This window comes from Myripristis murdjan, chromosome 17 (assembly GCF_902150065.1).
Source record: "Myripristis murdjan chromosome 17, fMyrMur1.1, whole genome shotgun sequence".
Taxonomy (NCBI): Eukaryota; Metazoa; Chordata; class Actinopteri; order Holocentriformes; family Holocentridae; genus Myripristis; species Myripristis murdjan.
The window spans coordinates 23959740-23974587 of NC_043996.1; the positions used below are offsets into that span (position 1 = coordinate 23959740).

Below are 14848 nucleotides of genomic sequence, written 5' to 3' on the forward strand. Positions count from 1 at the left end.
TTCTTTTTTTGAACAGTAGGTGGCGCTGAAGTGCGACGGATTACTGAGTTTTGACTTTGTGGTTCTGAGTTTAGGGATCACCTCTGACTGGCCGGAAATGCTCCCAGAAAAAAAAAAAAAAACACAACTGAGAACACGTAGGCCTATATTTCATGGTACGTTAGAATACAGCATATTAAATGACGTTTATTGCAAACTATTTTAATTTGTATTTGCTGTATTTGCTATGACTTAAACGTAAAGATAACGTCCGGTGAAAGCAACTGCCCCTTCAAAATAAAAGCCCAAAACGGACAGATTTTACAAAAATTATTTTAACATGTGTTTAAGAGCACAGGATGGCAACTTCTAATGAAATCCAGATATATTCTCATATTTTGATGGGGGCTGAAACACCGGGCCTCATGCTGCATATCGCTAATTTATGGTGCGTTCAAGTCCACCGGACACTGGGAAATTCCTCTTTCCCACCTCAAAGCATTCAAGTGAGGTGGATGCCTGAAAGCAAGGGGCGATGGTTGGATGATTTTAGAGCAGCAGAGCTTTTGAATCGCTGTTATACTTTTCTGGCAAAAGCATAAGAACTGTTTTTCTGTTTATCATTGCTCTATATTAAATTAAGACATTGAATGTTTTCATTATTCTGAAGACTGAGTACACATGCATTTGTATTACAAGTTGTTTTGTATGTCATAATACAACGTGGGGCACCCTATAACACAAGTACAACACCACACGCTGTGATTTCCTGCAGTGGCTTACAAAACTTTAGACTAAATCTCATGATGTCACATGCATTCCTTTGAGCGATGCATGTCACACATCTTGCAAAAAGCTGTTTACAGTGACAAAACACATCACAAGCTTGCCAGCAGCCCTCACACACATTTTGCTTTTCAAGTTTGCAAGTTATGATGCAATATCACACCTCCCGTAACACAGGCACAACTTGTTTCGGCAGACTTTTAGAGCCACGGTGGGAGGGGACCAGAAACACCGTGGTGGGCAATGTCACATCGTCGCCGCCAGCCGCAGAGGTGTGGTTACCATGACAACCCTTCTCCTCCTCCACCCGACCCTCCCTGCTTGACCAGGACGGCAGTCTGCAGAGGTTTGCTCCCTGACAGCGCTGCCCCGTCTGCAGCAGTGACCAGAGGAAGGATCAGCTGCCACAGTATGTAAACCTGCAGGGACATCTTGCCTCCAGCCCTCGACCCTGGTCTGTCTGTCTGTCTGTCTGTCCCCTAATCACACAAACACACTACTGGGAAACACTCAGTGCACCTGAATGGGGGAAAAAAACTCACTATAGACCTCTATAGCAGGAGTTCAAAGGAAGGTGAACTGAAGGATGGACCAGTTAGAGCAGCAACAATTTGATTATTTTTCTCAGTGTGTCACATAATTTGATGTTTTTTTAATCCAAAGTGCCCTAAAGTACCTCAAGCGCACACATGTTTCACATTAGAGTCATACAAAGCAAAACAACAGGGACGGCCAGTACGGTATCCACCATTTCACCGGGCACTTTCCACCACATCCATAACTTCACACGTGACAGGAGGGAGCTTGCACATAAAGCCACATCTTTATGATGGAGGGGCAATTCATTCATAATTCATTGCAGGCTATAATGCCAGTAGCCTTTGTGCTGCGTCTGTCGTTGGGAGGCCGATGTGCCGGTGCTTGTCGCTGTTCAGCTGACTGTCACTTTGTCAGGCCAAGGACTGTCCTGTCAGCAGGGAGGAGGTCCTCATTTCAGCCACCAAGCCTTAAAAGTCAGAACTTGTGACATTCAATCTCCTCGATTCAGTTACAACCTGGTATGTGTATTTGTGTGTGTGTGTGTGTTAGACCAATATATAAGGGCGATACTGGCCTCTTATTTATGTAAAAATAAGATACTAGCCAGTCGGTGCTGTCCACATTTGAGGTGATGACTATGAAACAGTTTGCACGATTGCATTGTTATGTAACTGATCAATATTACCCGACTGTCAATGGAGAGTCTTTAATCTGAATTGCTTCTAATGCAACGTTGTGATTAGTTCTACACTAGTATGAACGAATTAATATGACTAATATGCTATTGATACTACTGCTATTATCCGTAGTAGTACTAGCAATAGTATGAGTTGTGGTGGCAGCAGTTGTAGTCGTAGGATTATCTTGGGTTTCAGTGGAGAGGTTTAGTGCCCCGGTGCTGTTTCAGAGGATTTTCCTTCCTGCCAAGACCAAAATTTGGGGGAAAACACTGAGATAACCTTCTGGTGTTTTGGTGTGAAAATGGTCAAATGCAAACACATTAAATGTCAGCGCAAAATATCTCCCGTTGGCAGCTTCAGTCTAAAATGCATCTGTCTTTTAAAACACATATCAATCAAACCCTTTTGTGTGTGTGTTAGTGCGTGTGCTTTGTCATGCACACACACACAAACACACACACTGGAGTTTAAATTGTTTAAATTGAATTCAATGTGTCACCTCAGATCAATTTACCTCACTGTGTCAATGGCACAACGTGGCAGCACATTCTAGAAAAGTGTAGAATAGAAGGCATCTTTTGTTTTCCACCAAATTTGTCCAAATCTTACACCTGTGCTAGACTTTAACATTTGCAATGTAGAATTTTTGCATTCTGCTCTGTGAAATCCGGTGGAAGGAGAAAGCGCAGCAGCATTATTGTGTGTAAAGCATCCCAGTCTGTCTCCAACCTCCTGCGAGCCCCCTGGAGGATTACGGCCCCAAATCCTTTGCCATTGTTTTTTATGCCGTATCAGACAGGCTCAGAGAGAGAGCAAGAGAGGGAGAGAGAGAGAGAGAGAGAGAGAGAGAGAGAGAGAGAGAGAGAGAGAGAGAGAGAGAGAGAGAGAGAGAGAGAGAGAGAGAGAGAGAGAGAGAGAGAGAGAGAGAGAGAGAGAGAGAGAGAGAGAGAGAGAGAGAGAGAGGGAGAGAGTGAGAGTGAGAGTGAGAGTGAGAGAAAGAATGAGAATGCTGTTTTCATCCACACTGCTTCAGCTGCTCTGGGACCCCAAGGTTTTCTCCATTATAGACACCAATCTAGCAAAAGGGAGGGGCCCAAAGTGTCAGAGAGATGTTGTTTGTGTGTGTGTGTGTGTGTGTGTGTGTGTGTGTGTGTGTGTGTGTGTGTGTGTGTGTGTGTGTGTGTGTGTGTACGCAAGTGTGTGTATGAGAGTGTGCAGTGCACCATGAAGAACACTCGGCGCGTCCAGAGCAAATTATGCAGACAAAAGACAAGACAAGGAGGCTTCAAATGACTACTGTGTTTTTGTTTTTTGCCTTTAGAAGGACTGACAGATGGCATCGCTGAACTTGAAATGTAAATTTGTCACGTGGCACTGAAGTGGGGCCTTTGACATCAACGTTTCACATGCGGGATAAGTCAACAAGGCCAAAAGTTCAGGCAGTAATCAAAGCTCTACTCCACACATAGTTTTACCTTTAGAGTGAGTTGTATGTGCAGTGGTCTTTGCATTGTAAGAGCTGACATTTTTTTATCACCCGTAAAGCTACTCAGTGTATTATGCCCTATCCTTAAGCTATCTCATTTTTGTCTAGTTGCAAATTTTCTATAAATGTTTCATTTGCTGAACTCAGATTTCTGACTCCAGTGGGAATGTTTTGTATGAGCCGTCAACGGTTCAGCTCAGGGTTCAAACAGGCGTCCTGCTCTTGGGCACAATGGATTTGTCTGTTTTCTTGTACAATGGTGTTTTTCTTGTGAAGAAGAAATCCAAAAACCTTGACACCCAACCTCCGCCGCGAAGTTTTGACACACTGGTGTCGGCCTCAGCTTTGCTCTGAAGGCCTCTACGGGAGCCTTGGAGGACAGGCCTTTTTTTTTTTTTTTCATGAATAATGACATAACCGAAAGCGAGGACAAGTGACGGGCCTCCAGGCAAAGCTTTCACTCAATAGGAAATCTCCTTGGGGCCCAAACCTTTGCCTGCGCCGAGCAGAGGGCTTTTTGTGTCGTTGGCATGACAACCTCTCAGCTAATCGCACAGCCAGGCCTGTTGTGCTGCCCATTGTCTGTCCAAGGCCGTTGCTCACAGCTGCTGGCGAGTGCAATTTGGGGGCCAATTTTGACAGATTGCATGGCGAACGAGGCAGCGTGGAGCCTTCAGAACGGTTGATTCTCTTAGCAGAAAAGACACAGACGGAGAATGATGTGCAGCTGAATTAATTAAAAGGTGGCTTCATCTGTGTCTTGAAGTCTTTTAAGTATCTCTACAATGATACACTTTCAATTCAAGAAACCGAAATTATTACTGAAAGCAATGATTCATTAATGGGAGAACATGCATTCTTGGTATTTCTAAGTCTCAAAATTTGAGGAAAGGTTTCTTTTTAGGGCGGCTGAACTGAGAACAAAGCAGTGCGGCCCTGCTTTAGTGTATATAAAAGTTCAATTTGCACTAGAACAGGACTGTCATCAAATTTTCACTACACAATTATGATGGTCAAAAGAATTTGCGATAACGATATTATTGTGAAATCTATAGAAAAAAACAGAAAAGATGAAGAATGTTATCAGTCAAATTACTCTTACTTAAGTTTGTTTATTCTGTGTTTTGTCTCTTTTATACAAATGCAGTGCCTATACATATATCTGATATAATTTAGTAGGTAGGCCATTACACTAGATGTTTCTGCACTTTGGCACTTCCAAGTAGCAGCCAGAAGTTACTGTTTTGAATTTCTGAGAGTGTGAGGGACTTCATTATTCACATCACGCCACATGATGTCGATAAGCTGCATTGTCCTCAAATCTTTCCTTCTCTTCTTAGTGGCTGTTTGGGGCGGCAATGTTGGGAAGAAAAAAAAAAAGGAATCACAGGTGAGTGCTGCTTTCTCTCGATTTATGGCTGTGTGAAATACGACTGATGTTTCTGAAGAGTGACAGTTGTTATGAATAAGTGCTATCTACTGTCACTTTGAGCACACTGGATATATCAAGCCAGCAACAACACCTGCTGGGGCCAGGAAGTCATCAGCCTACAACAACGGATATCAGTTGTAATGTGGGAAACATGGAGCTTTTGATTCATGGCAGTGGAGACAGACACTTTTTTCCATACACCAGGTGACACATGAAGAGTGCATATAAAGACACAGTGGTCCTGTGGGCTTGTATAGTAATGTAGGTATAATGTAACCTGAGCAGGCTGGGTGGGTGATACAAGGTCATTTCACGTCAGGGTCCGGCTCTTCCTGTTGGGGTTTAGTTTGTGATAATGACCAGCCGGCTGAACATCACCCCTTATTGTTGAGTTTATTATATTATATTATAATATGAGCAAGATATTTACATGTCTTAAACTTGTTTGTCAAGGATAACGCAATAAAACCTCAACCTACTTCCATTAGAGGTGACAGCAAGGAAAGGCCAACGGCAAACTAGGCAGGGGCCAGTCTAAAATGTGAGTTAAACTGAAAAATAAAATAAAATAAAATATAATAAGGATATTCTAAATACACAAAATCACAAAAACAACAATAAAAGCCTGTCGCAATCCATAAAACATACAATCCTTGTTAATATGTTATCTGAATACCAATAGAAAGAAAGCCAAAGGTGAGAATACTCCAACTAGAATCTATAAAAGCACAAGATGGAGGTTTAATATTTCGATTTCTGTACTTTCTACGTGTATTTTTACGTATAAACGTTGTCTGGAGCAGCTTTGAACGCGAACAAATCCATACTCTGCTACAACGAAAAAGACACACGTCTGCCTTTCCATGCAGTGACCTGGAGCGGGTTTCAGCGTTGTGTGAACACTGATACCTCAGACCTCAACCTCAGACATCAGCTGCAACCTTCACGAAACAAGGGAGAGGAGGAAACTAGAAGCCTGTCTGATCTACTTAGTCAGTCCAACAAATATTTGGGGAATCCTCGTGGCAACAGCTCGAAAACATCTGAACAGAGACGGCCAGACAGTCACGCTGCATTATTCATGACGGCCGGGGAGGACGATGTGGCTCTCTCCATCTATCTCAATCAGAGTCAAACGTCAGGACACAAACTCTAACCGAGCTTCACTGACACACTTAGCTCCATCATCGCTGAAGTAAATCAGACATATATAATCATATCTTAACTACCGGAAAATCCCTCCTGATCTCTTTGTCTACCTAATTTATGCCACAGCTTCATCTGGAATATTCAATCAGCGTCTTTTTCCACCAGCGACATTTGACCTTGTGCATCCGGTGGATTTGATTTATTGATGAGCCGCCACATTTGGATTTCATGTTTGGCCTCCACCCGATCAGAGCGGTAAAGATGATGTAGGACAGTAATAACTTCATACAAAATAACTCTGTTGAGCCTGTGAATGGGCCTGGAGTGATTTTTTTTTTAATGTAAAAGTCAAGCTAAAATTAGTGTAATTTGTGCGGATAATGTCCTGTAAAAAGCCTGGACAGATATTGCAGATCAGCCGTTATTTGTCAATGTCCTGAAAACGTCCAGTGGCCCTGCCTCATTCGTATTTAGATGTCTTATCATTTAATTGAATCTTATTAGACTTATTAGATTATTACAAGCAGACAGACTTTATTAAATGGGATATAACTTTGTGGAATGAATAAATTGTACAGTTTTGTTTGAAATTAATTTTACATTTTGCACTCTTGAAATACTGTGACATTCCTGTATGTGTTTTTCATGTATAAGCATAATGTATTATGAAGAGGAGGTAATGACAGTGTCAGTGTGATTGTAATTGGAACGAATAGGGTCATAGGGTAGGACCTCTTTTAAAACAAAACATTTTTGTCCGACCATTTGTGTCAAAGTAATAATTTGTGGCATTTTCATATATTTTAAAAATCAGTTTTACTCCTCTCCACTGATCAGCGGTAACACAAAGTTGGTCGGGTTAATTCCTCTGGTCAAGAATCTATAATCGATAGCAGAAGCAGAGGTGAGTGTGGCAGCGTGGCCGTGTGTAAAACCAGCTACACACACGAGTCTCAAAGACCACCTCACAAAACCCCCCTCTGGAGAAACTGCAAAAAACTGAAGTGGGCGTGGCCTGATATGAAGTGGGTGTGGCCCAAGCTCAGGACAAACCTCACAGCCAATTTTTTTGGTGTTGCATTATCCATGTGGAGGTTTTGTGACATTTTTCTGGTAGGCCACGCCCCTTTTTGATTGACGTTTTGTGATGACACATGAATTCGTTCACCCCCTTTAGGCCAAGGGGCTCAAAAAGTTCAGCACTTGTCGCTTGGCACATGACCAACCATCCCACCAAATCTGACAGATGCCACTGTGACGAAAAGCAGTGCTGCAAACCATTTTATCTCATGAGGTTGGAGATAGCGACGACCTGCAAGCTGTAACTTTAACTTTGCACCTTTATTTATACGGCAGGTAGGATTTGTCCCGCTGTAAATTTGCTTAGGGGACATATTTTCCCCCCTTTTGGAAGTCACACCCTCCTCTTGCTGCGACTGACATCAAATCAGTGATATGAAAACAGAAGGCTGTTTAGAGAGCAGAGGGCTGTGTGTGTGTTTGTGTGAGTGTGTGTGTGTGTGTCTGTCAGTGTAAATTATTCAGCACTTGGTTCCTCTCTGGGCTCTCAGGGCAATGCACGTAAAAGCCAGCATCTCCTCCTTCCCTCCGCTGACCTGCTCAGTGCCATCAGCAGCTACTGGTGTGCAGCTGGGCCTGGATTAATTATTCATGCTTATGATGCTGAGAAAGGTAGGCCCTGCAGCTCTCTCTCTCTCTCTCTCTCTCTCTCCCTCCCTCTCTCTCTCTCCACCTCTTTATCACCCTCTCTGTCCCAGCTCGCTCTGTCTCCTTTAGTGGCCAATAACACATGCAGTTCTCCTTGAAAAGGCAATGCTCTTAAGTGAAAGGATTTAATTCTTACATCAACATTTTTCCACAGCGCTGAACTGAAAATCCAAGATCGACACTGTTGTGCCTCAAGCATACAGGATTTGGAGGAGTTTTTTCCCTTCCTAAAATAAGATAATGGAGGGTAATATTGTACTGCTGGTCTTTATGTAGCATGGCAAGCTGGATAAAATGAGTAAGGTAGCACATGTATGGCCGTGATGCAAGGGGATTTGACTTCTGAGAGGACACAATCTTCTTATTCATATTCCCTGTGTCTGTCCCCCCTGACCCACTGTAATCCTGCGGCCCGCACTGTAATCCACACACACACACACTCACACTACACACAAACGTACACACAGTTTAGGATCACTCTCTGGTTAAGAACACAAATTCGGGTCTAATGAGGGAACATGTACATTAATCTGCCATGAGCTTTGTGTTTAAAAGATAAATGTAATTCATGAGAGCGTTTGCATTGTGCTTCCAAAGCTCATCCACAAAGACGGACGCTCACCACCGAGCGGCGGCACAACACGTACAGGACCAAGTCTTGTAAATACACATTCATCTTTATTACCAATTTAACAGAGACTATAGATCGTTAGACTTTTGACATAGACTTTTCATTTAAAACATTCATTTTTTTTTCCACAATCCCTTTTTCTTCCCAAGAGAAAAAGTAATTCATACCCCATAGTAACAACTGTACAAAGACAGCTTGGTAGGTACAATAATTTACTTAAAAAGTGTTCTTATTTTAGTCAATGCAAATCATGTGACAACAAAACAACAGCTTAAGAGTACCCTCACGATGATTTTTTTTTTCTTACAGCAGAGCTGAGTGATCACAAATGACTAGCGCTTGTATGTACATGCACTAAAGTGCTAGTGTTCAAAAGGCATGCAAATATTTGACCGATATTTGTACAACTGCCTTCCAAATATGCATAAGGTTATTCAGTTGTTGTTTCCCATCGTCTAAATGTTTACAGAGCCAAACATTCATTTGAACATAAAAATAAATAAATACATCAGCATAATAAATGACATCATGTGTCTCCGCTTCAGCCCCGGTGAAGCAGAAGTTGTGTGTTGTTGTTGTTTTTTTTGTGTCTGTGATCTCCTTTAAACAAAACTGAGTCATGTGGATTCAAGCTTCAAAGGCTGTGAACCCCAAAAAAAAAAAAAAAAAAAAAAAAAAATTAAGGGCATACTCTTGCTCAGCATAAGAAAATAGTTTGAATATGAATTTATGCAGGACAGAACATAACAAATAAGGTATTTATGTTAAAAAAAAGAAAACAACAAAAAACAGACAAAAAATGGCGTAAACTTCATATTTGGACAATTACAACAGCTGATCTACAGTTTTTCTTTGACACCTGAAAAAAAGGTTCTGAATTGAGATTAAAATATATATGTATTGCATACATATACACACACACACACGTGTGGGGCTATGAATAACTCAAGTGTGTACAGGCACCTCTTATGGAAATGTTTTTTTCTCTGTTATTACAGTACATTCCAGGTTCTTCTCAGAGGAAGTTCTGGTTGTTTTTCCTTAATGGTCAGCTGGTGCTACTGGGTGGATCCCAGCCCCTTCTGGCTCCTCCTGTTGGGAGTCTCTAGAGAGGGGCTGCTGAGGTACTGGGTCTGTTTAGGCTCCAAGAAGGAGAGGCAGGTCGAGGTGGAGAGAAGAGGAGGAGGAGGAAGAGGAGGGCCTCATGCCGGAGGATGCTCCTGCCCTGGCTCCTCAGCCTCCAGTATGGTTTTGCTGTGTCCTGGAGGTGGGAAGGTGAACCTCCTCTTGCTGCCCTCGCTCCACTTGGGTGAGGAGGAGGGGGAGTGGGCGGCCCAGCGCGAGGGGGGGCGACGGTTGGCCGGGCGGGCCGGTCTCAGGAAGCAGGAGTCCAGGGGCGGGGCCACCGGGGACCGAGGCAGGTCCTGCCAACAACAAGAGTTATCAAAAAGGACAAAAAAACAAGGCATCTTAGTTTCATAAATACCAGAGCAAACAGACATGGCATGAATGTAAATGATTCAAACTCAAGAAAGATGCAGAGGAGGAAAAAATGACACAGTTTGAAAAGAAAAATGAGAAAAAAAAAAGAAAGGAGAGTGTAGGTAAGTATGAGGCGCTGTGGGTTAGTAACCCCTCCCAGAATGACTGTCAGAGCGTGATTGGGTGAACAATCACACCGGGACATCACACCACTGGCCTGATTTATAAATAGTTTGTCTTATCCAGGCGTTAGGTTTCGGCTGAAGGATGGTGGAAACCGAACCCACAAAGCAACAATCTAGTTCTGCTAAAAATACCCAGCAGTCAGGCAGCGGTGGCGTGAGAGGATGAACTGAGGAAAATAAGTCCAGAGAGATGGATAGTGTATAGACAGGAAAGATGACTCCACTAATATGTGATACGTTACACAGCTTTACTGGAACGCTGGATGAATAAGCAGGAAAATAAATCAAGAGGGATGGATGGACACCAGACGGGCGTCTTCATCAATAAATAATTTGTTGTACAACCTACTGTATGAATTAATGAGCTGATGGATGGTGCACACACAGGAAAGATGGGTCCAACGGCAAATTATATGCACAACCTGCTTAACACGTGTATAAGTACTGCTTTAATGGGTGTTCTGTAATACACAGTTCCTATGTGATTCTAATACATCAAATCACAGAATGCCACATACATACAGTATCATGCACCAGTGATGTGTACAGGAAGTTAAGTCAGTGGATACTGATAACAGCAATGTGAGCAAACACTTGCTTTCATCACATAAACCCTGACAACCTCAGAAACTACGTTCGCCTTAAAGGAAAAATCCACCCCAAAACACTGAAACACTGCTAAAAACAGCCGGACGGCGTGACGTGGACAGCACAACGTCAGGTCCGGATGTTTCCAGCAGCTCAAATGGAGCTTGAAAGATGAAAATGTTTCAGCTATCTGAAACATCATCAGTAAATGTGATATTTTGTCCGTCCCTCAGATTCAAATGGATTCTTTACTCGACTCACCATTTTGCACCAGTGTTGAACAACACGGGGAGAAATCCATTATAGAAGAGGCAGAAATGCCAATTTCCTCCCAGACAGTAGCCTCAAAAGACCAGAATTCACTGCAGCTAAAAGGCGTGTTGTGCTTTGAGTACAGTGGGCGACTGCAGCTTTTTCTCAGCTGGAGTAAGTCTCACTGTCTCGCTCTTACTGTATAAGCACTGTTGCACCACTTGAATAATCCACAGCTGAATGCGCCAAGGTCATGCCTGCTGTCAAAAGGCGTTTTGGGTAATGCAGAGAATCACTAGCAGAGACAGAATTTGATGGGGCAAGTTGAGGGAAATTGGCCACACCAAAGAAACAATCACAAAACAACTCCTGGAATGCACTGAACATCACAGACTAATGATGCTGAACAGTGTGCGCACATCACAGGGTGGATTTTTCCTTTAAGCATGCAGAGTGAACTATAGCACCCAGTTAATTTCCACCAGAGAGTCAGACATCACACGCAACCCGCAGAGGTGAGAGAACACAGAGAATGACGAGTGTTAGCGGCCGTCTTCGTCAATGAGTCTTTGGCGGGCTTGTTAGTGTGAGAGGAATGGCGAAGGAACTGTAAAAAGAGGAGAGAGAAAGCACCATACCGACAGATAGGGGGACACAATGAAACAAACAAAACAAACTACAATAAAACATCAGAGTCCATCCAGTTGCAGACGTGGTGACAGAGATAGGAGGACCTGGTAGAAACACAACGGGGTCATGTTAGAATAATCTACCATAAGGCCATATACCACCCCAAAAGGACATCCAACAACCACTGCTGAGGATTGTGTCGCTCCAAAAGTGAAGCATGTCCAAAAGAGTCATCTTTTCACGTCGTACACAAGAAGTGTGCTGTGCTGGTCCACATTTTGCTCTTCTCAATCATTAGGGCTGCTCCCTGAGAGGCGACGCGTCGGACCATCTATCACGGACTCCCTCAGTCGACTGAGATACTTTGAGTCAAGCTGTCATTTGTTAAGACAGTCGATGTGCCTTGCAAAACCGCAAGGAAACGAATCAGTCAAAGTGACAAATGGCAATATGCGGTCAAGGACAGAGCAGGAGACGCACACAGACACACTGCCACCCACAGTGCTCCTGTAGAATTTCTATGGGACACTGAGAGTCGCTGCTGCAGAAAATACACTTTACAGACGCCGCTGCAAGAAAAAAAATCTACAAAGTCGACATTTTCTGATATTTAAAAAATAAAGCAAGCTATAAGAGCTTCATTTAACCTAACAGCTGTGTGCTGTCTTATTATAATTTCTCATTATTCTGATTATGTTGCATATATTACAAATTGGCTTGTAATTAAATTGTTTATGCAGCGCGCTTGATGATTTCTGTATTTTTTAAATGCTCAAAAACATGTTTGTACTGTATGACTCTTGTATTATGATTGGTTATGATGCCTTTGTTACTATGTGATCAACGCTGAATCTTTTGCCAGTGTGTTTTCGGATTGCCAAAATATTTATGATTACAAAAAAAAAAAATAGAAAGAAAAAAAAAGTCAAACTATAGTAGTGAACGGCTGAATCTGAGTCGACTGAGGTAATTCTCACTCAGGTACAGCCCAAATAATGACATCCCAAATTGAGATACAGCCAATAACAAACAAGACACAATCGGATGACTCTTTTAGTCACTTGAGCCGACTTTGCGATCTTTTTAAAAAACTAAAACAAAAAACAAAACAAACAAACAAAAAACATGATGATCAATACCGAAGAAACCGAACATGCGAGCACTGACACAGAAACAGATGCATGACCGCCGCACCACTCTGACACCACCCCGATGCCTTCACACACTGTCACTCTTGCTGTCCTGTGAGGCATGCAATAATGGAGGAGGAGGTGGGAGGGAAGGGGAGGGGCAGGAAGTGAGGTGAGAGGTCCGTGTAGCCGGTGAACCCATCATGTTGGGGAGTCATTGAGGAAGAGGAGGAGGAGGAGGAAGAGGAGGAGGAAGAGGAACTTACATCACGGAGACAAGCAGAGTTAGAGTCCCCAAGGAGCTGTTAGTATGACAGTGTGGTTCTGGATAAGAACACAGCAGACAGGTAGGAGGGAGAGATAAAGCCCAGAGGAGAGGAGAGGGGAGGGAGGAAAGAGTGGGAGATGTTAATCGGTAAATTCGGGCAAAGAGGAAGAGGAAACACAGGATAAAGGCTGGCATATCAGAGGCAGAGAGAAATAAGGTCACTGATTTCAGCCCGTGGGCCACATAGACAGCAATAAGCACGCACCCATTCACGTTAGACCTGGAAGAAACAGCAGGGGAACTCTGACCTCGCTGTCGATACACACAGGACAGTCAGATACTTACAGGCCACAGCTAACTCCCTAGCAACACGGTCACTCTCTTTATTTTTTTGGTCTTTATCAGACATTTGAAAGTGGAGAGAGAGAGGAACTGCTGGGAGGAAGAGGGGGATGCTATGCGACAAAGGTCCTGGGCTGGATTTGAGCCCAGGACGTCGCAATTGTGTCCATTTTACAAACGGGGGTAGCCAGATATCTACGAATTGCCATGGCCAACACCATGAAATGCCAAGAATTTGCAAAATTCGTGTTTTGATTTGAGTTACTGGTAATGTAACTCCGCATAGTTAGGATGGGATTCTTTAAGTGTGCACCCACCAAGCCTGGATTTTCCCTTTTATCCTGTTTTTCTGTGTCTCTGTCCCTTCAGAGGCACCAACAGCAACAATAATACATGATCCACACCCAGGCGTGTATTTCAATACTGACATATTGCATGTTTAGGTATGATTACAATCCATTATGATATTTTGTTTAAGCTGTCACCCACCATTTGCTGAATGATTTTAGCCAACACACACTCCAATCCCTTCTATATAATCGTGAATAAGACTTTTAATCTTACTCTGTCTGTTTTACAGATTAAGAGACACCGAACAACAGCTGGTAAAACTTAGATGTGAGTGTATGAATCAGCAGATGTGGGATTATTGTACTTATTGTACATGTTATGGTTTTCAAATATGTGTCTGTATATTGTGAGTATATTGTTATAATGTACACCTTTAATACAGTAAGGCGGTCTTAAATGACCATCTACTATCGACACTGAATGGAGAGGATAGAAGCTACATGCAGCAACATGAAGCAACATGAGACATGTTTCCACAAATTTTGGAGAGTGAATTCATATTTCTTTCAATGTCATCGTTTAAACATGACCAGCAATACTTCCCAAGATGTTGTTGCATCTATGATTTATTTTTCCCACAGGTCAGCTGAATGGGTGGTGAGTAGGGCCCGACCGATGTATCGATTCACCAATTTCATTTAGTGAATTTAGTGCTAGCGTTGGCCTCTGACAGATTTAGCGATATGCTGATATAATCAGTGCAATACAGAAATTTTGCAAAATGCATAAAGGTTAATTTTAAGATTTTTCACCTTTTGTATTCACTAGCACTGAGACTTCAGGTGCCCAGACAAAATACTAGAAAATATAGTAAGTATATTTTAAGTGTCTGGTTGAGTATTTCATTAGAGAAGGCCAGTAAAGATTAATTATGGTACTTTGCAACCATGATCCCACTTAAATCATTTTGAGGAGTTCATTAATTTTAATTCTCCGATTATCAGTATCAGTCTCATAAATCATGTTTTGGTCGGGCCTTGGTGATAGTTTAATACAGAGATAAAAGCCAAGCCACAAGGAAGACACTACAGTGAAGAAGAAAGTACAGAAGAAGAAGAAACCTCTAAAGAGTCTCTATAGTGAAGCAAAGATTCAGTATTACGGAAACACTGAAATATTTTAACATTACCATGGCATCAGTCAGTGTTTTCGATCTGAGAAAAAAACATCAACATTTTAGTTAACGTGCATATGTTGCAGTTGATTTCT

The 14848-nt window shown here is 42.5% G+C and overlaps 1 protein-coding gene across 6 annotated transcripts in view; it reads right to left on the bottom strand.

Annotated features, from left to right (window-relative positions):
• The window catches only part of mtcl1 (microtubule crosslinking factor 1), a 78977-nt gene that overhangs the window by 4251 nt on the left and 59878 nt on the right, over positions 1-14848 (bottom strand). Inside the window, exons 14-15 of one of the 6 annotated variants that reach the window (XM_030074893.1) lie at positions 12945-13002; positions 9721-9835 (exon numbers count right to left, since the gene is read on the bottom strand). In XM_030074893.1, the coding sequence (XP_029930753.1) occupies positions 12964-13002 (39 nt within the window). In that variant the 3' untranslated portion in view covers positions 9721-9835; positions 12945-12963. Of the gene's footprint in view, positions 1-9006; positions 9836-10509; positions 14794-14848 lie in introns of those variants that run through there. The other 5 variants (XM_030074895.1, XR_003929717.1, XM_030074890.1 and 2 more) reach the window with 5 other exon arrangements.